This window comes from Pteronotus mesoamericanus, unplaced genomic scaffold, assembly GCF_021234165.1.
Source record: "Pteronotus mesoamericanus isolate MK-2021 breed Mesoamerican mustached bat unplaced genomic scaffold, CSHL_Meso_final contig_90, whole genome shotgun sequence".
Taxonomy (NCBI): Eukaryota; Metazoa; Chordata; class Mammalia; order Chiroptera; family Mormoopidae; genus Pteronotus; species Pteronotus mesoamericanus.
In genome coordinates, this window is record NW_026555277.1 from 42,325,421 (window position 1) to 42,351,062 (window position 25,642).

General features: G+C 56.8%; 1 protein-coding gene across 2 annotated transcripts in view; it reads right to left on the reverse strand.

The window, feature by feature from the left end:
- The window catches only part of KCNC1 (potassium voltage-gated channel subfamily C member 1), a 42,917-nt gene that overhangs the window by 2,055 nt on the left and 15,220 nt on the right, over positions 1-25,642 (reverse strand). Inside the window, exons 2-3 of one of the 2 annotated variants that reach the window (XM_054586022.1) lie at positions 8,259-9,192; positions 1,148-1,336 (exon numbers count right to left, since the gene is read on the reverse strand). In XM_054586022.1, coding sequence (XP_054441997.1) covers positions 1,148-1,336; positions 8,259-9,192 — 1,123 coding nt within the window. Of the gene's footprint in view, positions 1-1,147; positions 1,337-1,362; positions 4,932-8,258; positions 9,193-25,642 lie in introns of those variants that run through there. The other variant, XM_054586023.1, reaches the window with a different exon arrangement.

A 25,642-nucleotide genomic window follows, 5' to 3' on the forward strand; every position in this document is an offset into this window, starting at 1 on the left:
CCTCTCCTGGGTTTGCCCTTCATTTTGAATTCTGCATTTTCTCCGTGTGTATTGTTGAACCACTTCAAACACTGGAGCAGTTGTAAATGGCCACAGGCTACATCAACGGTTGTTCTAAAAAGCCAACTATCACTGTGGCCCCACCTGCTCACCCCGGTCAGCATGCATCCCATGCGAGCACGGGAGGTGCTCCCAGACATGCACGAGCTGCCCAGCCAGTCCGCTGTGCTGAGGGTCGCTTTCTCGGACTTCCGGGCCCTGGGCCACTGCCTGGGGCCTGGAGCTAGGGTGCTCTGGGCTCCTGGCCCAAGCCTCTCCCCAGCCCATGCCCCATCAAGCTCTGGTAGAAGCCTTTTCCCCAGGCTAAGGTAAGGGTCTGGTAGAAGGGGTCCTTGAGCAGAGACCACCACGGGGCTCAGCCTTCACCAACCACAAGGGGGCGCTGACCACACCTAGGGCCTGGCTAATGGGCGCTGAAGATGGAAGGGGCTGCAGAGAGTCTTGTGTTGACACCTTCTCTTGGCAAATTCTCTTATCTGTCACTAGCAATATTCTGACTGGCACATACCTTACCTAGCAAGGACGCTGGCCTCACCCCCAAGGCCTGAAGCCCCCTCTTTCTTCATGGCTCCCCTCCCAATGGTCTGGTTTCTCTTAAAAGGATGCCTCTTCCAGAACATGGATCTTGGGTGGCTAAGCCCACAGGGTCCTGGCCAGGCCAGACCCACCCACTGCCCTCCAACCACAGGACGGAAAGATCATTTTGCCTTTTGGGTCTGACCTGCCATCTGCCCGAGCAGCCTGGAGCAGTCGAGGCTCCTTCTGCGTCCTTGGGTGCCCCTCTGCCTTAGGGTCACAGCCCGTAGTCAGCCAGCCTGTCCCCAGCCCTTCCTACCCCTTAGGTACTAACCCATAATACCAACCCACAGCTGCCTGGGCCTCAGGTCCTCCCTGCCGGCCTGACGTTCCACTGAGGAAAGAGGGACTCATCTTGGTAGGGGGCCAACCCTGGGGGCTCCTTCTGTTCCCTGCCCGCCATCGGTGTGCCTGCCTGCCCCTCAGCACCCCTCACCCACCACCCCGCCCACCCGTCTGCAGGAGCGCGAGGCGGCCCGGCCGATGCAGTGCCCCAGCCTCCTCTACATACCCTTTCTCATTCCTCCACCAGGTGGGCACGCGTACTCCCCGGTTGATAAGAGGAAGCAGGGTCCGTATCTCTCGCGGGTGCCCGAGCGCGTAAAGGGCAGGCCCTCATCGGGAGTGAGGGCCTGGTCTATGTGGGGGCAGTCTTCGTTCGCCAGCGCGGCCTTCGCCACCTCCCCATTCAGTTTGGAATCTTCAAACATATAAGCAGAAGCTATTGAGACACTGAAAACTGTTTAGTGGAGGGGGAAATAGGCCGGAGGTGGGGCATTGGCAAAGGGCAGCCCATCCCTGAGGACGGAAAAGCGAGGGGCCATGGAGGGAGGCTCGAGGCTGGGGGTTCCGGCTCATTCAGGCAGCCTATGGGCCGCCCACGGTGCTGCAAAGGAGGGACTTCCTGGGTTTGCTCAAAGTTTGCAAAAAGATGAGTTGGCGGGCCCAGCAAGCGCGGTGCTGGGGGCTGGGCCCAGGGCCCGGGGCCGGCCGATGAGACACGATGGTGTGGATGCAGATATGGGTAGAGGGCCAGACACAGAGCTCAGGGGGAAGACAGACAGACACACAGAAACACTCCAGTCTAGAGAGGCAGCCTTTTCTGACCCCTCTGCTGCTGACCAGAGCTTGGTTGCCTCCCATTCTTATCCAGCTCAGGCGTCCCTAACCCCATCCAGACCCTGTCCATCAACGCTATCCCACTCCCCATTGGATCCCGTCTGATCACTCACTTCACGCTGACCCCCATGCACACCTCACCTGATCACACAGCCGGCCCGCATCCCACAGGGATCTAATTGGGTCACTCTGTATGCTCTGCCCCCCATGAAGACTCGGCCTGGTCGCACAGTCTCCTCTGTCCCCAATACAGACCCAATCTGACCACTCAGTCTGCTCCATCCGCCACACAGACTAATGCTGGTCACTCGGTCCGCTCCGATCCCCACTCAGATCAAGCCAGGGCCGCCCACCCCGCTCTGCGCCAAGCAGGCCCGGTCAGCGAGCATAGGCACAACAGGGATGTTTGCATGAGCCGGTGACAGCGAGCCATGATTTGGGAGCGGGCTCCCATGCCTCCGTCTCCTTTCAGCAGCATCCCCCGAAAAGCAGAGCAGATGGATGTGTAAAGACAACAGCAGCTGATGGACTCAGGTGGGGAAGACGCGTCTTGGGCTCTGTGGTAGCCTGAGAAGGAACCTGGGAGGAGGTCTGGGGACACATGGTGGGGGCAAGGTGTGGCCACAGCAGGGAGCTCACCCTCTCCCAAGTCCAGGAGCAGCGCTAGGGAAGCCTCTGGAGCTGGCAGAGGTACTCTGGGTGGCCTCCGGCCCCACCCATCACTCTTGGGGACGGAGCCTGACCCACGCTCTGGGCTCTCAGAGCAGAATGTTCCTGGCCAGGGTGGAGCCAACTCAGACCCCACGGTGGGCACCTTGGCTTTCTCAAAGACTTCACCTAGGGTGCGAGTCTCCAGGGAAGACTGGCACCAACATGAGTGGGACCACGGAACGGGGTTGGGGGGGTCTCTGTGAGACTAAAAGGGAAAAAAAGCTGGAGGCAGTCTCCTCCCGATTTGACCCTCTTCCGTGACCCTGTTCACATCATGTAACTACACGCAGAGGTGATCCTTCTCCGCGGGCACATGCTCCGTGTGCCCGCGGGCAGGACCACGGCCCGTGTGCACATCATGTCACTACAAAGAGGCAGTCAGTCAAAAGAGAAATGGACCAATCAGGTTTATTCATAAAGCAAATCCAAAAAAAATCCCATCATAATTTTGGAACTTAAAAAAAAAAAGTCTGTCATACAAGATGGCAAAGCATTTCACGTACAGTGCGTTTCTTGACAAATCCCAGGGGCTTCACTCCCCGATTTACTCTGAGCCAGAAAGCCCAGTTACTAAGGTAACTCTGACACCACATAACGGGGGCTGGGGCCTCCCTGGGGTCTGGGGGCCGCCTAGCACTTGCGGCGTGGCCCTGGGCACACATCTGGGTGCACAGACACGCCCAGTCCTGCCCCCACCCCAGCTCTGGCTGGCACCTGGCTTCCCTCCCTCTCTGGGCTGAGAGAAGAGGCTGGTTGGGGAGAGGGGAGGGAAGCAGAAGAAGGAGAATGTGGATGGGGGTGTGGAAGTCGGGGCCCATAGCACCCTGCACAAATTTTCCGCAAGGGGAAAACCGTAAGCCCTAGCAGGCAGCATCTCCATCTGGGAGGGGAGCCAGGACCTGCTGTCTCTCTGTTGGCCTGTCAGTAGAGGTAGCTACAACCTACAGTTCTTGCCCAGGGGTGGGTCAGAGGTGGGTGGCAGAGACCTCTCCTCAGGCTCTGAGTGCTGAGTCCCCACCAATGGCTCTGCCCCACCCCCGTGCCACGCCCCTGGAGCATCCAGCTCCCACAGCTGTTAAAGGGTCCCGTGTGGGGGCTGGTTTTCCCTGCAGGGGATGGGAGCAGGGGCAACCATCAGGGATCCCTGGGTGGATGTGAGCTTTGTACCCTTGCTTCCCTCAAGAGACGCCCCCCCCGCCACCACCAGACACATCTGGGCCTGCTGCTTCTATCAACCTCGATTCTAAGGAGGGGGCTATAACTGGAAGAGTTGAGGTCTTGCTCTGTGAAGGAGCCAGCCTCCCTGGGCTGTTGGTTTATCTGTGGTTTGAGGTGCTGTCAGAAACTGGGAGCATTCTCCCTCTCCAACTCCAGAGGGGTGGCTGGATGAGAGGGAAACAAAGGAGGGGCCGACTCTCTCAATTGGGGGAATGCGTGGGAAAGGCCAGAGGGTCAGCTCACCCAAGGCTCCCCACCCTCCTGCCGTTACCCCGTCCTTTGGATAAGGTGGCCACCAGGAGCCTCGGTTCCCACCTGCTCCCCAGAACATGGGAGCCCTGCCTCCCCTGGCCCCGGGCCCCTCCGCCCCTCTAGACCCATGGGCTTGCGATGATGAAATGGCAGCATGGGCAGCAGCTCACAGAGATGGTTTCCAGGCTTTGAAATGGGCTGAGATAGATGAGCGTCCGCAAGAGGGTCATTTTTTTTAAACTTTGGAGCAAGGAGAACCCGGTGTCAGGGCCCTCGGCCAGCAGGGCTGGCTTCTCCGCCCTGGTCTCTGGGCACCGCCAACGTACTTACTGTTCAGACCAGCGGCGGCCACCAGGGGCGCACACAGGGCTGGGGCGGGGTGGGGGGTTGCTGGGCATTTCCTTGGGTTTAGCTCCAAGGGGTCTGCCCAGCGAGGGGCTCAGGGAAAAAGTCCCAGGCTAACTGGGGACAGTCTGGGAGAGACACGAGCAGAGTACAGTCACGAGAACCGGCACAAGTCATGCAACAAAACGAGGAGAGAAAGAGAGAGAAACATGATTAGTGAAGAGAGAGAAAAAGAGAGAATATGAACAACACAGAAAAGAACACCAGGCCTGGCCCTCGGAGCTGCATCATTTTCTGTAACCTCCCCCTCAGACCACTGGGGGGCCACGCGGACCCCACATGGACCCCAGCTGCCCACCCTGGCCCCGCGTTGGAGCAGACACTTGATCCGCTCATGCGCAAGGGCCCGCCGACCCCTTCCTGGTCACCTCTGCCCCAGTCATGTCAGTCTCCCTGCTCCGGCCCAGCACCGCTCCGCTCCCTCTGCAGCCGGCAGGGGAAAGGTGGGGGCAGGGAGAGGGCCATCCGGACTCACGTGCTCAGGGGAGAACCTCCCGCCCCCACCCCAAAGGTGCCCCGGAGGCTGCACTGGTAGCTCCCAGGGGTCCCGGGCACGGTCTTCTCTGGGGCCTCACTGCTGTTCTGTGTGCCTGTGGGCAGAAGAGGGGGTCTGGCTACCACCCCCCCATGCCAGCCCCCCACTTGCCTATGGTGGATCCCACAGCCCCGGACGTGGCACCACAGAGGAACAACCCACATCACAGGAGCAGAGATGGACAAGACACACGTGAATGGACATGGCAGGACAGAGGGAGCACTCTGAGCTGCCCAGAGCGAGTGGCCTGGGCTCCCATCTGCAGGTGCAAGGGGAGCGACTCCTCCTGGGCCATCAGACCCTGATGATGCGGGGTGCTCTCCTGGCATCCCCCTCCCCTTTGAGGTCCTACAGCCCCCAGGACACCCCACACACACACTGAGGCCATGCCAGCCATGGCACAACGGAAAAGACCAGATCATCCTCACAGACACATGGACCTGAGGCTGCGGGAGAGGACAGAGGTGGAGGGCAGGGGAGGGAGCTGCTGGCCTGGCTGGGAGGCCTCGCTGGAGCTGGGGGCGGTGCCCTCAGGGCCCAGAACGCTATGTGTGGGCCCCCCCAACCCCATCCAAGTTCTAAGAGGAAATGGAGAGCCCCAGGCTTCTTGTTGAGGCCACCTGACTGCCCTGGGGGGTGGAGTGAGCCTGGAAAAGGCTTGGGCGCTGCATCTCACCTCCCTCGACCCCTGCAGGGCTGGGTCTCCACCCACATTCGCCTTCCTTGCCTCTGGCCTCCCCCACTCACTCACAAAGGCACCCTGGCCCCAGGCCCATGGAGGTGCATAGCTATAAGCAGAAAGGAGGTGAATGGGAAGGGACTCGGGGAGGCAGAGACTGGGAGGGGGCGCGGCGGGGGGGTACTCCCTAAGGACTACAGCCCTCTCAGTAACAGTTAACCCTGGGCTCACACACCACGTTTGGAGGAAGGAGTGTCCTGGCGAGGGGTGGAGCTCAGAGGGGGCTTCGGAGCCCCGAGTGGATGGGTATGGGCATTAAAACAGCACCAGGAGGACAAGTGAGTATACTTGGGAAGGGGGTGGAGATCCAATGTGGGGACGGGAGGTGGATTCTGGCATCTGGGCTCGAGGGGAAAGGCTGGGGAGAGCCCAGAACACCTTCTCAGCCACAGAGGCTGCTCCTGCCGGAGCTCTGGGTCCCTGAGGCCTGGGGCCAGTGCAAAGAGGCCCCCGGGAGCAGGGCTGCCATGGCTGTGGGGCCTGGGGTCCAGCAGGAGTGCACGGGCTTCACAGGTCTGCTGCAGCATGGGAAGAGGGCTTCTGTCCCTGGGACGAGCTGGTGTACATGCCAGAACACACGTCTGCACTGTGTGCACATGCGTGTGCGTGTGTGCATGCATGTTTGTGCGTGTGCATGCACCCTTAGCACATGGAGAATACTGGCTTTGTCTAGGAGTGCAGACAATCTGTGCCTGACTGGAGGGACCCGGGATCCCTGACAGGCTGGCGTGGGGCACCCATGCTTGGGGTACTAATCCTGAAAGAGCCAGTGTTGGGGAGGATGTGACAGAATGGCCAAGTAGCACCATGGTGATGCCACTCAGGCTCAGCTCTTCCTCCTGGGGCCTGGAGTAGAGCTGGGGGCTAGGACAGCCCAGACCCTCCCCTAGAGCCCCAGGAGCTTTCCTCGCCATGACGGTAGCTTCCGAGGTCAAAGAGCTGGCTAGTCCGCAGCAGAGAGGTGGGGCAGGAGCGTCCCACCAGCCGACGCCGGTTTCCGAAGCAGGAGCCATGCGTGGGCCGGGGGGGCGCAGCCCTGCCTCAGGCTCCCTATTCCAGCTTCTGAGACCCCTGCCCACTGCCTGGCCCAGCCCAGGACACTAATCAAGTTCCTCTCAGGTGCTTACAGGAGTCCCAGGAAAGGGAGGATATGGGGCCAAGAGAAGGGACTGGAGAGGCCCCACGGACAGAGAGGTGGGCCTTGGGGGTACTGTTCCGGGCGGCACAGCTGTGGGATGAGGCCAGATCTGGAGTGGGATGGGGGTGGTTTGGCAAAGGGCGCATCAGCAAGGAGGAAGAATCAATCATACGCTGGGGGAGGCCACCCAAACCAGGGGAAACTTGCTCATCTAGGGCTGCTGTCCTTCACAGACTAAACGCCAGCACTCACTCAGCCTCCCTCACCCCACGCTCCTTCTCAGCTCACTGCTGCATTCTTCTCCGGGTCATCTGTTCCCTTGAAATCCCTGTGTCCACAGAATAAGTCGATGGTATTCCATGGGTAGAGGTAGACTATGGGCTTTATATCTTCGGACCAGAGCCCCGTGATCAACTTTATGTGCTATGTGCAGGTTCTCATAAAACTGAGATAGTCCCATAACAAACCACTAGCCATGGAATATTAGAATATATCCCATGGTGACTAGTATTGTTTCATGCCCGCCCTCCCCCTCCCCCCTCCCCGCCCCCACTGAAGTCACGGGAAAGTGGTTGTACACTGGTTGGGGTGTCATGTATTGCTGCTGCAGTCCCTACCGCTGGAAGTGGGGGGAACCCTCGGTGGGAGGTGGTTGCTGGTCTGTAGCGCTTTCGTCTAAGCTGCCCGGGGTGGTGGCCCGCCCCCAGTCCTTCGCTCACCAGCCGCTTCCATCAGAAGGCCATCGGAAACTCCCACTCAACCATCAACCCAAACAGACAACGTGAAAGCTAGAGTCACTCCGACAGGTTCTAAAGATAAATGCTAAACTCTAGAGTGGTGGTAGAAGATGAGTTGGTTCGGCATGCTATGGGGGAAGTAAGCTTGTTACGGAGGGCTAGAGGCGTCTCCTAGGACGCACCCGGAGCTAGGCAGCTGGAATCAGAGCACGAATTCTACTCAGCTATGGAGACAGGCTCTGTTGGGGGTGAGAATCCTCGCCACTGCCTTTGCAGGGACCCTCCTGCCAGATCCCATGCACCATTTGTGCCGTCTGCACAGCCTGAAGGGAGCTGTGTAAAGACCAAATCAGAAGCTGCCTGCCATTTCCAAATCACACCCGCCCCCGCCCTGCCCGGACACCAGGTCAGTGGCCTGAGTCAGAGACTCACGCTGGACTCCTGCCCACCGAGCATCAGCTCCCCGGGCTCCTGCTAAGAGAGTCCTCAGCAACCTCAAGGGCCATGTCGTCTCTTCAGAACCTCGTGAGACCAGCACGTCAACCTCCTTACCCAGAGCCACCAGCGAGGTTCCTCTAGCTGGCTCTCGCCTGGTGAATTTGGCTGCCCAGCATCTCCCTGGGCCCCCAGGCTCCACACCTCAAGATTGAGTGCGGGGATCCGGGGTCACCCACGGAACTAAGGAAGCAGTCTGACTGAATCTGGAATCATCGCTACAGGGGGCAAAAGTGAAAGGTCAGATCGACATGCCTCTAAGAGGTTTCCTACCTGCTCTGTTAATTTCTAAAATTTCTTCCTGGGCCAGCGGGCATGTGTCACTCTGAGTACTGTGGTGTGGAGAGTTTACGACAGATTTACAATAATTGGGAGATCCCAGCTGCGGTGGCCGTGGAATATGCTTCTTTTTTTTCTTTGGTAGTTTCTGCTTAGCCATGGCTAAGGAGTAATACATCCCAAAATTGTTCACGATGACGGGCACGGGCATGGCGATGGTCAGCACCCCAGCCAGCGCACACAGCGCTCCCACCAGCATCCCGGACCACGTCTGTGGGTACATGTCTCCGTAGCCCAGTGTTGTCATGGTGACCACGGCCCACCAGAAGCCAATGGGGATGTTCTTAAAGTGGGTGTGCTCACTGGCGCTGGGGTCATTGGGCTGTGCCCCTATCCTCTCTGCGTAGTAGATCATGGTGGCAAAGATCAGGACGCCCAGGGCCAGGAAGATGATCAGCAGTAAGAACTCGTTGGTGCTGGCACGGAGGGTGTGCCCCAGGACCCGCAGGCCCACAAAGTGGCGGGTCAGCTTGAAGATGCGCAGGATGCGCACGAAGCGGACGACGCGCAGGAAGCCCAGGACGTCCTTGGCCGCCTTAGAGGACAGGCCACTCAGGCCCACCTCCAGGTAGAAGGGGAGGATGGCCACAAAGTCGATGATGTTGAGTGAGTTCTTGATGAACTCGACCTTGTTGGGGCAGAAGATGACACGCATGAGGAACTCGAAGGTGAACCAGACCACGCAGACACCCTCGATGTAGGTGAGGAAGGCCTCCGTCTCCGCTTCCCGGTAGTAGCGCACCTGCGTGCCATTCCGGACATTCTCAATCTCCGTCTTGTTCACAATAGGGTTGAAGCGCTCATGGGTCTCCAGGCAGAAGGTGGTGATGGAGACCAGGATGAAGAAGAGGGAGGCAAAGGCCACGTACTGTGGGGCAGAAACACAAAGTGTCAGAGGGGAGGTCCTCCCACCCAGAGCAGAGAAACCTGGGGCGCCCTTGTGTTGGGGCCAGTCAGAGGCCAGGCCAGGGAAGATGCGCAATGACCCCTCCTCCAACACGGGCCAAGCTGACAGCCCACCTTTCCCTCCTCAGGGCACGGGGTAAGGAAACTCGAGGAATGGAAAGGTTGTGGCAGGGATTGCTTTGTTTTCACAAACAGGGTTCCACTCCTCCTGGATGTGCAGCTAGACAATATTTCCCAGCCTCCCTTGGGTTAGGTGGGGTCATGTGGCTGAGCTCAGGCCACGAAAGGGGTGTGCGTTAATGCTGGGCCTGGCTCATACAACTTTCCTGCTCAATCTTCAGTGCTCTTCCCCCCACTGCCAGGCAAATGCTAAAGCCCCAGGGACCGACAGTAGCACCAGAAGGAAAGAGCCTGGGACCCTGAAAAAAAAGTCCACTAAATTCCCTCGTGGAGCTACTGCATGAGTGGGAAATAAACTCCTACTGTGTTAAACTGCTGTGGTTTGGGTGCACGGCGGGGGGATTGGTTAAAGCATTTAGCCACCCTAATAAAAGTGACCCAGCTTGCTGGAGCTGAAGTTGGCAAAGAAATGAGAGGGGGCAGCTATGATAGGATCAGGCCACACCTCCCATCTTTCTTCCTTTCCACTCCAGCCTATTCATTCTCCTTCTCATGGAGCTGTACCTCACTTATGGGTTCTCTTTCAGGTTCTATCCTATCTAAAGACATTTATCTGCCTCAGGGCCTTACGTGACTTCTTTTTTCACCTGCTTTCTCTATCCTCCTAGGAACTCATATGCCCAACCTGCAAGCGAGTTCCCCATCCTTGGAGGTATTCAAGTAGAGATACTGTGTTGCTGGTTTGGGCACCAGGAGGAGAACTGGACCAGATATCCTCAAAGGTACCATGGACCATAGGGTCTGCTTTTCTCCTGCTGCCCGCCAGTCCAGGACAGGGGTGCGGGTGGGAGGCAGAGGAAGCTGTTGCAGTCCTGGGGCTTTCCAGGCTCTCTCAGACCCCATCAGTGAGAAGGAAATGGCCAGAGCAACCCAGCCTGTCCAGAACCACCAGCGCTGGCCCTGAGACCCCAGAAAAAGGTTCAGGAGACCCTTCAATTTGGTTTGGTGGCCCCATCTGGTGGCCCCATCTGATGACCCCTCGGGCTTCTCAAGCCCCTAGCACACATGGGGACCCAAGGAAGGAGAATCAAGAAGCTGTCTGAGCTTCGGACCCTCCTTCTCAGCCTGAATTCCAGGCGAGCTCTTTCCTTAGAGCCTCCGGCGGGGCTCCTCTGAACTCGAACACACCATGGCCTCCTGTGGCAGCGCCCTGTGCAGCTGGGACCCTAGCCAATCAGCTCTCTTCCGAGGGCCCAGCCGGTCATTCTTGCCTGCATGTTCCTGCTGCTCCCCTTCCCTCCAGACCCTCCCTCTCTCAGCTTTGCTGAGACAGACCGTGGCCGGAACAGGGCCATCTTCCTGGAGGCAGCCCTGAGGCTGCCATTTACAGTCTGCAATAGGCGGCACCTGCAGTCTACAGAGCCGCCCTCCCAGATCACTCCAAGGAGTGCCACAGTCTCACTCCGTACCGTCAGCAGGAGGCAGCTATGCTGCTCCTAGCAATTTCTTTAATTTGCATCGGGGCCCTTCCGCACCTGGTTGGGTTCCAGAATAGCCCTGTCTGGGCTGACCTGGCCATGGGACCTGGCACCCAACCCAGAAGAGACCTAGAAACCAAGAACTATGTGGACCTTCCAAGTCACATTCTGGGTTGAGGGAAGGGCAGAGGTAAGGGGGAGGGACAAAGTCAGCAGTTCAGACTGTCAACATAATAGCAGCCTTTAGGGATTATCTGGTCCAAGACACCACATGCTACAGATGGGGAGCCTGAGGCCCAGAATCGGGAAGAGATCTGCCCCAGGCAATCCCTAGGGTTTGCTGAAAGTCCTGTAGGCTTTCGAGCACTGAGCACTTGTCAAAAATTTTGTTCTAGACTAACAGTCGTGCTCCCTCTGCATCCTTCCTTCCATCCACCTATCCCTCCTTTCTGTTATCCATCCATCATCCATCTACCCACCATCCATCTCTCCTTCCTTCCCTTTCCCCTCCCTTCCACTCTCCTCCCTTCTTCCTATCCTCTCTAACCTCCCTTTCATCCACACATCCACTCATCCTTCCTCTCTCCATTCCTTCTTTCGTTTCTTTGCTCCTTCCTCCTTCCCTCCTTCTCTTCCATCTAACATGCATGCATCCATTCTTTCCTTCCCTTCTCTTTTTTCCTTCCCTCTCTCCCTCGCCTTCCTCCCATCCTTTGTACATTTCCTTCCTCATCAAGCACCAGGCTATGCCTAGCTCAGAGGGGATAAAGCCTCAGCCCAGCCCCCAGGGAGCTCCGGGCCCAGCTGAGGGTAAAGGACGCACACAGAGATGATGAGTGCAATGCAGCGGACAGAAAAGGCGGGCCCATCAGCTCTGTGAAGTGGGTGAGGCTTGGGCCAGGTGGGGCAGGATCGGGACTTAACCCAGGTCCTCCAACTCGAGAAACAGCTCTGTAAGGGTCCAGATAGTGCCATCCTGGGTCACCATAGAGGCAGACCAGGAGAGCAAAGTGGAAGCAACTGAAAGAGACTACCACTTGGGACCCGAGTTTACCCATCACCAGAGCTGCCAAAACTCTTGGACCTAAAACACCCCTGTCCTCTGGGAATTTGTCCCCAGATTCCCTCTGGAGAGCCCCACCTTGGAGGGTGGCATTCACAGCCCATACTCCCCATGGGCAGGCCCCCAGCCATACCCCCTCCCCTGGCCTTCGTGACAGAGGGATGCCAAGAGTAGGGCCACTGCACCCCCCGCTCTCGGCTCTGGGCCATGGCGGAAAGCAAGAGGCACCTCCCCTCCTCGCTGCCCCATCAGCCATGGATGGCATCACCTTCCTAATCTGTCCCATATCTTCCATGCGCCCAACATTCTTGCAACATGCAACTCTCTGCCATTTCTGACCCCCCGCCTCCGGGTCCCCCATTGCCACATCTTCATACCTGTTGTTCCTTCCACCAGAGAGCGGTCCTGCCAATCTTTCTCTGGAAAAGCCCCTCATCCTTCAGCACCCCACTACGTAGCCCTTCTTCTGGGACATCTTCTCTGGGTGAGGCTCCTCTAGGCAGCAGATGAAGCCCCCCAAGGAGCCTCTAAATTCACTCCTGAGGACAGCGAGCCTGTCTCCAACCCTGGTTCATTAGTGCTCAGGGGAGGTACATGGGAACAGGCCAGACAGGGCACTGATGTCCCTGGAGCCTTCTCACTCCCCGGTGGCCCCACAGGCCCCTAGAGCTTTCATCCCATTTGCACCTCTCACAGGGCAGGTCTTGATGGGGGAAATGAGGCCCAGGAAGAGGTCAGGTCTTCTAAAAATCAGGGTTGAAAAACATCCTTGATTCTCAGCCATCAGTGGAGGTCCTGTCTAGATTCTTTCCTTTCTGGGCTCTAGAGCCAAAGGAGTGGGGATGGGCCATGGGCAGCAGCAGCCGGACCTCAAGCCAGACACAAGGACTTCTTCCCCAGGGAAGCCAGAGAGGTGAAAGCCAGGCCTCCTGCCCTGCCTGACTTCCTGGTGCTTTCCTTCTGGCCTTTGCTGCCAGCAGCCTGGTCCTTTGACACAGGTAGAGCCCCAGCAACACCCAGGTTCAAGTGGGCCCTTAGGAGGCTGTGGAGGAAGATGCCCCTGGCTTGCGACATCCTCCTAAGCCTAGAGACTAGCAGGTCAGCGGCGGTGCACAGCCAAAGCGAGAGCTCACACCCAGCTGAGTCTGAGGCTCCCTTCTGTCTGGCCTCAGGGAACCCGAGCACAGGAAGGAGAGAACAGGAAGCTGCTCAAGCTAAGGACCTATTCTGTACCTTTAATCCTCACACCACCTGGTCAGACAGGTGGTCGTGCCCCATTGTGCCAGCAAAGGAAGCCCAAGTTGAGAGAGGTTCAAGGACTAGACCAAGGGTTGGAAGCTAGCGAGGACGCAGAGGCTTGGACCCAAATCTCTCTGGCTCCAGAGCCTGAGCTCTTTCCACCACTAGAGTGGCCTCAGCACTTGGGTCTAGAAACACAGCCCTGCGCCCTGGGGAGCGGGCCCTGATCGTGCCTGAGTGGCTCATCTGGGAGCTTGACACCCACAGGCCAGACTACCTGAGGGCAGGCTATGCCCGTCCCCGGTGAGGGACAGAGCTGGGGGGGCTGGACCCAGGGGCTGGGGCCCAGCCAATGCCGGGACGGTTCTTGGGCCTCTTCGCCCAGGACCTGGTCGTGCCTGGGGCTACAGCAGCCCGGGCTGCGGCTACGCCTTGCGCAGGGAGTCAATGCTGACAGCGGCACTGGATGGTCCAGCCTGCATCCCCCGCTGGCCCACTTTCTGGAAGACCCAGAGAGGGCAGGGTGGGAGTGATCCCAACTTGTTCAAGAAGCTCAGCCAGAGGGAGAGGGGAGACGTGTGTGGGGACGGGAGGGCCTGGAGCAGCTGGGCGCTGGCAGGGAGGGCGTCTCTGCTGCAGGCAAGAGCAGGGGCTGCCCGCCGTGGGAGCCGCCTGCCTCCCGATCCCCAGTCACCAGAGGACATGGAACAGCCACTCAGAGACCACAGACACACAACGACCCAGAGTACACAGCTCGCCCATGACCTAAGCACACACACTGTGCATGCATGTGGCCACACACACTACAGCACAGTCCCAACCACACACACACACACAGAACACAGGGGCCCATGGAGCATACCCAACCATGTCGCCACGCACCCAACGTGGCCATCCAGGCGCTGCACTGCAGGGCGCACACCCCGCTACCCCCACACAGCACGCACACGCGTATACACTCAGAGCACACAGACAATGCAGAAGAGCCACCACACAGCACACCCACTAGGAATACAATAGACCCCAGGCATGGCTGCTCAGCTGACCCCACCCCGGCCCCCTTCAGCCCCACGGCATATGACTGGCTCAGTGCCTGTCTCTCCAGCCCACCACGCCTCTGCCTCCTCAGCCTTCCTCCGTGCCCTCAGCCTGCCTCCCTACTCAGATAGTGTCGGCTTCTGGATTTCCCATCCCTAGGCCTCGTCATCAGCAGGCTTCCTGATTTCCTGCCACCCAGCAGACCTTGGCTCCTTTCCCCGGCCCACTCCTGCTGCATCCGTGCCCCACAGCCAGGGCCCGGGCCAGCTGTGAAGCCAGTCCCTCCTGGGCTGCGAGCTGGTGAGGGGGCACAGAGAGAGCTTTCCCCAGCAGCCCAGTGGTAATTGTCACTCAGCCTGGTCCCTCAACGACCACTCTGTGAAATTTTAAGACAACACAGGCAAGATCTCTTGGTAATGCAGCATAAACCGAAGCTGGTAGTTTCTGGCTTTTTTTTCCCCCAGAACCAAATCACAAACCATGAGAGACCCACCAATTGTGTTCTAGAAAGTGGTAGCCATGGCAACAGAGCAAGGCATCCTATTTCTATAGTAACCAGGGCGGTAAGGCTGTTGGCTGTAAAGTCAGACAAACCTACTAACGATCTGTTGACTTAAGATATTTTATAAATCACCGACTTATTTTTATCATAACCCCTCTGCTGAAACCATAGTCAGGAAGGCAATTTACTATCTTATCTATTAAAATGACCACTATGTGCTAGGACTTTCATTTCTAAATTATTTATGCCACAGTCATCTTCAGAAAATTGTACTTGTTTTTCAGAACCATTCAGGGCTTTGCCGTGGGGATCGGTGTTCTTGCAATTTGGTGTTCCAGGACCAAGATGATGGTTGTAATGTGGGCAAGGACCAACATTCTGGTCTGGCCGCGCTCTCACTGTGGGACTTTGGCAAGTTACTTCCCCTCTCTGAGTCTCGGTGTCATCTTCGGCAAAGTGAGGGCTGGACTTGGTCCCTTCTGAGCGAAGACTGTGGGACTCGGCAAGCCTTCAAGCAACGGGGCTAATCAGGGGAGCCCTGGCTGGCGTCCAGGCCCCAGGCCCCCAGAGGCTTCAGGTCAGTTTTTCCGTCTAATTAAATCTGCCCGGCGGGGGTGTGCGGTGTTCGAGTCAATCCATGTGGAGTCAGCGATGCAGAGCAGGCGGGATGGCCAATTGGCCTAAATAAATTGTCAGTTGAACAGTTTGGAAACTGAATTACACTCGTCTGCAGTTCCTAGGCTGGGCGTGCCCACAGCATGGGGCTGGCTGAGGGCTTCGAGGAGAGGAGGAGGAGGAGGAAGGGACCCTTTGGGGCCCAGCCCCCCTTTTGGTCTGTCAACAGATGCCTCCACCATCAATTCCAAGAAGGCTGGCTGTGTCCTGAGCACCCCCTCCAGGTGTTCAGGTCCTAGCCCTCATTCCTTCTCATGAATCCTCCCTTCTTGGCACCCGGCATAGGGAGCAGTGGGCGGCAGGAGCTCCCCGTGGTGCTACGTGGAGGGTGGGAGCTGGAGGGTGTGAGTGTGTGCGGGGAACATGGCTGTGTGGGTGCCTGTCGGGGAAAGTCTGTGCTGGGGGGAGCGCTGGGGGGGGGGGGGGAGGCAGCGTGGAAACGTGGAGTAGGCGGGTACGTGGTGAAAGTGTCACCTGCTTATGTGGCCTGATTCCAGGCACGTGTACAAGGCTTGTGTAAACGGTCACTGTGTATAGTGTATGTATTTCATGCAGGTGGTAGAGAGAGGTATGTGTGTGTGTATAAGGACACGCATGGGTATGATGCAGGTGTACAAGGACATGTACAGGGTGTGGTGTGCGTGTACGCACGCATGCACGCACATGGGTCCTCTCATGGAGGACTCAGGGTCTGTGTAGGCACCCTGGACGTGTGTTCTCTGGGCTGAGACCCAGCCCAGGGCCTGGCCCTTTTCCGTGCCAGAGACGACCACTCACTCAGTAGCCTGGGGGTGTGAACCTTTCCCTGGGACCGTCCTGCCCAAGAGAAAGAGGGTGGGCAGGGTGGGAATGGAGAAAGGGCCACTGAGCCGGCCCAGGGGAGAGCCACAGGGAGGCAGGCTGTGCTCAGACCAGAAGCGCCTCGTCCCACCGCACTGAGCCTCTCAGTCCTGGGACCCAGCGTGGGCAGTGGGGGGCCCCAGGCCAGGAGAGGCAGCGCCCAGGCCTCAGGGAGCCCAGACTCCCCGGGAGATAAAGAACCCACTTCCCTGAATTCATGAATTCACTCGCGGGGCCCTAGACTAGGTCATACCCAGAAAGGGCTGCCCCAACCGCAAGCAACTGTGGAGGTGGCAGAGGTTCCCATGGTGCCTTTTCATTCCAATATACATTTTTTCACATGTTGGAAATGAAAATATGTCATAAAATGTACACATCCTTAAAATAGTATTTCTTCCCATTTCCCCGACATGCTGTTATTTAACTCATGGCATGTCTTAAATCGGTGGTAACAGGGACTTGTGAACACATGGTCATTAAAAACCTAGAACACACACAGAGAGACAGAGACAGAGAGAGAAAGAGAGAGAGAAGCCCTTAGAGGCTTCTGGTCCAAAAGCCACCCTTTGTGGCAGAAGTGGAGAAAGGGAGGCGCGGAGAGGGAAGGGACTCGCCCAAGGCCACAGAGCTCTCAGGCACAGCGGGACGGGAGAACCAGGTTCTCCTGAAACATCCGCACTGGCCGCTTGCAGGGGGCCTTCACCATTGCAGCCTCTCGGCCTTTGCTTAAAACGCCCTCCCAGGCCTCTCCGCTCCCCAGGTCCCGCCTGCCTTCTAGATCCCAGGGCAAAAGCGGCTTGAGTCCCTATTGTCAAAGAAGGCAGCAGCTGGAGCAGAAATGGCAGGGTCTGGAGGTCAGGCCTACCTGAGTTTTGGGCCTGGCTCAGCTGGTGACCTTGGACCAGTCACTGTCCCTTTGTGAGCCTTCATTCCTTGCTAGGGAGGAGGTGGGATAAGATTCCCTAGCTCCCGGGTACTTAACGATGACAAAATGCCATAATCCATAGAAAGTAAGGAGGCGGTATTCAAACACATTGTTTCAGACCCCGCACAAGCCTCCCACCCTGACCCTCGCAGGCCCTCCCACCCCGGACCAGTCCCATCAAAACAGAGCTCTTAGTATCAGAGTGTCTCAGATGTTGGAAAGGCTAGAATCTTACAGTCATGGAATGGGAACCGCTGAGCTGGGAGGCACCTGGGATGGGGGGAGGGGTGGGAGATGTGCGCCCACATCACAAAACAGCATGACTGTCCTTCAGAGAGCCCCCTGCCACCCCGCCTGGCCCCTGCTCAGCCCATGTTGCATGAGTGAGCCTGGGTCCCACGGGCTCCTGGGTGGGCCTGGCTGAGCAGCACAGCGGCCAGTCTGCCCCACGAGGCCAGCCCGGGTCCCCAAGGGCAAGGGGAGGGGTGTTTCCTGAGGGACAGCCCCCGAGAGGCCCAGTGAGCTATGGCCAAAGGAGAAGTCTATGAATTCAGCAACAAGGAGACCTTGGTGAGGGCCACGCCCCCGTGGAGGGGTGGAAGGGAAGCGGGGAGTAAGGAGCCCTCCCTGGAGGAGTTCAGTGGGGCAGGAGGGAGGCAGGAGCAGACAGAGGCTTTTGTGGAGGGTGTTGGGAGCGAGCGGCTGGGTGGAGACACCAGTGAAGACTCCTTGGTCCCACACCCAGACACTGGGGTTCCGTAGTGGTGGGCTGGGCCAGGATTCACCTTTAATTTGTGCCCTTGGTGGCTCCAATGCCGCCAGTGCCATCCTGGCATTTGGGATCTGGGAGGCCAGATGAGACCCAGTGCCAGGCAGCTCTGATCATAATGAACCCCTTCAGCCTGAGACAATATTAGGGGCTGGGGAGCCAGCAGCACAGTGGAAGGGAAGGAGTCCTGGGCTTGGCCTCAGAGACCTGAGTTTGAACCCCAGCTCTGCCCTGGCTTAGGACTGTGGGCAAGGAACATTTTGGAGACTCAGTCCCTTTATGCTTAAAATGGGGACAATAATAGTAACAAACTCCAGGAAGGAAGACATTATTGAGACGCCTGGGGGGAAAAGTGGAATGTCTAGGGCTTCTCCAGATCTAGGGCAGAATTCCGGGGCAGGGAGAAACCCCAAGACTGCCGGTTCCTTTGTGCACTGGTATTCTAGGAGTTGGGCCAAAGCTTCCCTCTACAAAAATCCAAACGAAGCATTTTTGTTTTCCCCCCACCCCCGAAACGACGGTGTTGGGACGTGCATGGAGCAGCAGCAACAGCTAAAGGGAGAAATGTGTTTAATTTCAGTTTTTTCCCCCCGCTAATCTATTCTGCTCCTGCTATTACTTGCTGACAACAGACCAGGAGCAAACATGGCTTTGTGGGAGCCAATGACATGGCCCTCAGAGCCTGTGTCCTGGTGCCGCAGCCCCGGGCAAGGCCATGTCCAAGGCACTGAGGCCTCCAGCCATGAGGGACACTCTCCTCGGCGTGACGGGGCCGACTTCTCATTCCCACTTCCACAGGGTTTCCCACAGGAGCCCGCCTCGGGGCTGGGAGCAACGGAGGCTGGGAAGGAAAGGATACCCAAGGTCACAGAGTGAGGGAGTGGGGTGTGAGCCAGGGCTCCCGGCTTTCCAACCTAACTGGTAACAAGATGGAGGATTAACGCCAGCGGCTTCCTGGTCTGGAGCAGGCCCTGCATCCTGTGCTCTCCACGCGTCCGCTGTATTTAAACCGCATGGCAGCCCAGTGAGGTAAGGTCTATTATTGTCACTGCTTTTCAGATGCCAGGCTGAGGTTTGGAGAGGTGAAGAATCTTGCCCAAGGTCTCAGAGGCTCTGAGCGGTGCCGGCAGCCCTGCCCCGCTCCGCAGCCCTGCCCCGGAGGCCCCCGCAGCGCGGGCCGTCCCCAGCACGCTCCGGCCTGGCTGTGCCCTGTGAGCCGGGCCTGGCCAGTCCGGCTTGGTTTCAACCTTCGTCAGTCACGGGAAGGACAGCACACTCCCATGCCGCCTTTGGGGCATGGGGCCGTGCTGTCCCAGAGTGTCCCTGTAGCCCCCGGGCCAGGAAGGTCCCACCAGGAGCCACACCACTCCCTCCTGGAGTCCAGACTGTAAACACGGTCTCCCGTGAACGTTGTAAACTCAGAGAAATACTAGTGCTCCACACAGGACACTGCTCTTCTAGTTCAAGACTTCGAACTGTGTGTGTCTCCCGGTGTGCCTGCCTGCTGAGTTACAGGGCCCTTCACATTTCCTCTTTGGCTCTAACTGCCAGGGAGCTCCGCTAAACTGGGTGCTCAACTCTGGACTAATCCTTTACCTGGGATTGGGGTATCTCTACTTCTTCTCTTCATTATACTCTTTTTTATTTTCTTCTTTATTTCTAAGTGTTCTGTTATAGCTGCCTCTCTGGTGCTCAAACCTTTTTGTGCCACACTTGGAATGAGAAATACGTGACTGAGATTCCCGGGTCAGGAAGTGAGTAGGAAGGCATTCCCATAGGATAGGCAGGCCTTCCACAAGGGCAGATCAATGATGCCCCTGCGGTAACCCCGAGACAGATGTCTCTATTGGTGACCCCCGGTGACAGGCAACTTCTGAAGCCACGCAGTCTGTTTTTGGATGGTTCTAGAGATGTGCTTGTATTTTTTGCTTAAGTCAACCTCCCTGCCCCTTCGTCCCTTGATCCCAGTTCCACCCACTGGAGCCACGAGAATGCGCCTGCTTCTTCTCTTCTTCCCTGCAAGAGCCCCGCCCACACCCACAGGTGGGCCTGGGGGCCCGCCCTGAGCCATCCCTCCTGCAGGCCGGCCCCTGCCAGCTCCTGTCACACTGCCTGTCTTGGGCCAGCTCCCTTGGCCTGGTTCAGAGCCTTCTTTCCTTGAGCACCCACTCTGCGTGGCTCAATGGACCACGTGCTTTACTTCTGCAGTCCCTGCAATCTCCTCAGTGGCTGGGGCAGTTAGCTTTGTTGAGCCTCCCTGTCCTCTGCTGTCAAGTAACAATGACCACCCTTATAAACAAGATCTCACTCATCTTTTGAAACCTCTCTAAGGCAGGTGTCATGACCTCCATTTTACAGACAAGGAAACTGAGGCTCAGAGTGAGTAAGAAGTGCAAAAAACTAAAAAACCCATATAGCTCAGAAGCGAGAGACAGAATTTGAAACCAGGTTGCTCTGGCCCTCAAACCACCATGCTCCAGGGCTTCCATTCACAAATCTGGTCCACACCTGCCCAGGGAGCCCTGCGAGGAAGATGCTAGTCTTTCCATGATGATGACACTGGGTACAGCTGCCTGCAGTTTGCAACGCATCTGCACATTTTGAATCCTATGCAAATAACACACTCTCTCTCTCTCTAGCTGGGCCATCAGCAGGACCATCCTGATTGTCCCAATTTGGCAGGTGAGAAAACTGAGGCTCCAAACTTCATGGTGTGTCCACTAGAAACCCACTGGGAAATATCCCCCAGTGCCCACCTGTGTTTTTGCATCGAGTCAGGGGTCCTGACTCACAATAGGGTATGCATGTGTATGTATAGACGTGTGTATACACTGGGGGGAAAGGAATAAAAAGATGACCCCCGAGAGAGAGAGCTCAAAGAGGGCAGTGGGCACAGCCCAGGGAGGGCCACGGTTGGCTGCTCACCGGCACTCTCTCCAGCAAGTATTTACTCTTCACCCCCAACCTGTGCAACACTGAACAGAGAGTGAGAAAAACAGCCACCTGGCAGAGGAGACTGAGAGTTATCAAATAACCACGCAAGCGAATCCGTACCTATGCGAAATGACGAGGGCTTCGAGAATGCACAAGGCGCTTGAGGGGTCTTTACAAGTTTTGGGGTTACAGTAGCCCCAGGAGGAAGTGACAAGTGCAAAGGTCCAAAGGATGGGTGAGAATCAACGAGGGAAACATAGGTTACAAGGAAGAGCATTCTAGGCAGAAAGAACAGGAACAATTCCTAGTCCGCATGTCCCTTGACCATCAGCAGCATCTGAGACAGCCGGCTGCCCCCTCCTTTTTGTCACACTTTCCAGGGCCCCACAGTTTCTTGATTTTCTTCCCACTTCTCTGGCTGCTCCTCTTGCTGTCCTTTGCCAACCTCTCCACCCAGCCTCTAACTATCGGGGTGCTCCAGAGCACAGTTCTTCATCCTGTTCTCTGTCTACATTCACTCTAGCTATTCACCCAATTTCAAGGCTTGAACGCCATCTCCCATTGAAATCCCAGTAATGCCGTACTCCCAAGTGTCTGTCTACAGCGGAGCCCTTCTCCTGAGCTCAGGACTTCAGCATCCAGGTCCTTTTCGTTTTTATTTTTTGTCTGTTTTTAAGATTTTATTTATTTACTTTTACAGAAGAGGAAGGGAGGGAGAAAGAGAAGGAAAGAAACATCAATGTGTGGCTGCCTTTCGTGCACCCCCTACTGGGGACCTGGACCGCAACCCAGGCATGCGCCCTGACTGGGAATTGAACCAGCGACCCTTTGGTTCGCAGGCCGGTACTCAGTCCACTGAGCCACACCAGCCAGGGCAGCATCCACGTCCTTGGCATCTCTAGGTGGAGGTCTAATAGCTCTCTCACCAACACATGTCAACTGAACTCCTGCGCCACCCCCACCGCCTGCTGTCTTCTCCATCTCATGAAATAGCAACTTCATCCTTAATAGAAACCGTGGAGTCATCCTTGACACCTCTCTCTCTGTCACACCTCACATTTAATCTATGAGGAAATCCTGTTGGCTCAGCTGGACATAAACCCAGAACCCGACCACTTCCCCCCGCCACTGTTACCACCCTGTCCCAGCCATCAGCATGTCCCCCGAGATTATGGTGAGCGCGTCTTAACTGGTCTCTCAGCTTCCAAAATTCCTGGTGCTCTAGGACTATTTTCAACACAGCAGCCAGATAATCCTTTCTAAATGTAAACCTGATGGTGTCCTTTCTTTGCCCCAAACCCTGCACGAGCTCACCGTTTCTCTCAAAGGAAGAGGCAAGCTCTTCAGAATGCCCTGTAGGTGCCCACGTGAGATGGTCCTCCGTTGACTCTCTAAGCCCCTCTCCTGCTACTGCCCACTTCGTTTGTTCCAGCCACACCTTCCTCCTCAAACACATTCCTTAAACTTGCCAGACACGTGCCTGCCCCAGGGCCCTCACACGAGCTGTTCCCTCTACCCAGAGCGCGTCCCCTCAGGTATCCTCATAAATCATTCCCCTACCGTCTCATGAACGTGCCGGCCTACTCTGACCATTGCATTTACAGTCTCAACCAGCACCCCCAACCAGCCTGGTTTTCCTCATTCTACACCCCGCTCCATTCCATGTACCATCTTTGAACAGAAACTTTCCCCCAGCTGTACTGAGGTGTAATATGCATACACTAACATCCACCCGTTCTAAGTGCGCAGTTGGATGAGTGTGGGCACCTTACACCATCTAATTTGCTGAGTTCTCATGTTTCTTGCCCATGAAGTGGCTGGGTCTGGGGATCAGGCCCAGGCACACGCCTCACACTAGTAGGGGAAGGGAGTCCCTTCCTCAGGAACTGGGAGCACAGCTAAGCAAGTGCACAGCTTCCCATTTGTGTGAAGGTCGTGGATACACATCTGAGGCTAGAAAGCTAGCCTCAAGCTTTCTATCCATACAATGGGCATAACAGCCCATTCAGCCTCCTGGAAGTTTACGCCCTTCAGCCTCCTGGAAGAGACCCCCTCCTGCGGTGCCCCCTTCCCCTCGTCTGCACGGGCGGTGTGCACAATCACCCATTCACCTACGCCGTCCCTGCGTCTGCCCACAATCGCTGCTTTCAGATTTGCGTTTACGCCAGCACTGACCACGCTTCCACCAGATCTTCATCTACACTGGTCAAGGACAATCTCTACCCACGAGCCTGTGACTAAACTGGCCCCAGATGCACTCACAAATCATTCAGCTATGTTCTCATCACCTCAGTCTCCACAGATTGTTTGTTACCCTGGCAATAGGCACAGAGATTGACAGCAGACTCATGTCTGCACTGGCAGTGGGCACACTCACGGACAGCAGACTCATGGACACACACGCAGTGGGGACACTCACATTCACCTCTTGGCAGTGGGCACAGTCAGTAAACAAAGCCCTGAGTCCCCACCAGCCATTGGGCATGAATGACTCTGAACACGGGTCACAGGCCGAAGGCTCCAGCTCAGAGAGGGGCAGGCGTACCCTTCCCACCCCGCAGGCTGCCAGCTAAAGGCATTGGTTATGAAGTTCAACACCCCAAGTACTGCCTGGGGTCGAGGGGGGCTGCAGAACTGGGCATGGGAAAGGGGAATTTAATACCTACATGCGGGCATTGGAGTGTGGAATCCAGAATCTGGGCATTAAAACTGGAATCTGGGAAACAAGGCAAGGAGATGAGACCATGTCTATTCCCAGCGTCTTGAGATCACTCAAGGTGAGGAGAGACTTGGGCTGTGTGACTTCCAGCACCACCTGCCCCCTCCCCACCCCACACTCAAGCCCGGCCCAGCCAGCCTGGGCTTAAAAAAGCACCAGGAAATGTCACTTTCTTTTTGAGGAGGTGCAATGGGAGGAGATGGCCCAGCCAGTTTAGCTGCCGGCCTGTTCAAAGGTTGGGAACAGTGACAGTACCTTCAAATCCTGCAGCTTGTTTTCTACGCAGGCTGGACAGAACTCTAGCCCCTTCCTCGGCAGATGGGGCCTTGCCTAGGGCCAGCCCAGGACTCCCTGCCCGCACTGGGCTGCATTTCCCCATCGGCAAAACGAGGGGTGGCCTGGATCCCCTCGAGCTTCAGCTCTATCTCCAGGACCCCTGTGTTACCCATGAGAACGTCTAGATCCTACCAGAGGCAGCCTGGACGAGAGACAACTGCAAGCGGAGACCTCCTGAGGAAGAGCGCTCCACGGCCGTCCGGCCATCCACTGATGCAGCTTCACCCAATTGTCCGTTGATTCAATCATGGAGCGTTCAGTGAGTGCCTATGATACGCCAGGCACCGCTTTCCACAGCCACCTTCGCAAACAACAGCTCTCAGTGAAGCTTTCAGCACAGAGCTGGGCGCAGAGTAGGTATCCATCATGAGAATAAAGACACCTACTGTGTGCCGTCACCTATCCTGAGCTGTACCCATTCCTGAGCACTCTCACATGTTACCCATTCACCATCTCTGAGGTCCATACTGCGGTTACCATCCCAATTTTACAAAGAGGGAAACTGAGGCTTGGAAAGGTTAAGTTGCCCATGACCATAATACAGCTGGGAGGTGACAGAGTTAGAATTTGGAATCCAGCTTTGTCTGACTCCACAACGCAGACTCTTAACCAGTCTCCTAGCCCCTCAACAAACATGTATAGCATGGATGTCTGAGTGAATGAATGAAACTTTGTTTTGGTGCAAGAATGGCTCCATGAGTGTCCAAGGCCCTCGGTATGCACGAGTGTGGGGAGCATGTGTGTGTGGATGTTTGTGTGCTTGCGCGTGGAGCTTTTTTTATGGAAAGACTTTCCCTTGTTGTCTTGGTCTTGTGTGTGCTGGAGCTATACTTAGCTGCAGACATGACTGTAATGAGCAGTTAGCGGCACACCAGGCACTCTCATTGGGACCTGGTTTCCCTGGGAGATTGCCGGGGCCAGCGTCTGTGTGTGGGGGGTGCAGCCTGGCGCTGGGGGATGCTAGAGCGGGCCTTTGTGCCAGCGAGCACAGACGCTCGCAGCGCTGTGCCTTGTGCAGATGGAGATCCTTAGCTTCCGCTGGAAGAATGTGCTCTTGGCTAGTAGCACTTAAGCATCCTGGCCCTGCCAAGCTCAATGATTGGCCACCTATATTTGTGGTCCCTTTATTGGCCCTTGCCAGGCCATTAGAATGAAAGCCTTGGAGCTCATACCTAGAACCCGGGGGGCTGATGGAGAAAAGCAGTGGGAAGATGGTGGATCTTTGTGTACCGGATCCAGGATCGTTCAGGGCCTCGACTGTGTCCTGGGGTTCAGAGGCCAATCCCCCACTCACTGTTTGTCCTCCAGTGGCTTCAGGGAGTCTGGAAAACTCTGGGCCCTGAGGCCTCCCTTGTCACATGGCACTGCCTGCAACTTCTTTCCAGCCTGTCCTGGTTCTGATCCATCAGAGCCTCTAACCTTTGAGAGTGGACCGGCCCCCAGGCCAGTCCCTGCCGCCAGCTCCCAGCTTCCTCACTCCACGAACCATCCCCCTCCTGTATCTGGCAAACCCACTTTCTCTCCACATGGGCTGGGTTGCTCTGCCCTGCCTCCCACCCTGAAGTCCTCAGCTTCCAAGTCCCGTTCTCTAGGATGTTTTCATTTAATGATAGATGGGACTTCCTCTCCTGCCTTAAAGCCATGAGACAAGAAATGATCCATCCAGCCTCACATTCATCCACATGCGGACCCATCACTAGGCCTCCCACCCAGCAGGGTGTCTATACTCATACATCCTTCCCTCTATCCCTTTATCCACACCCACCCACTTACC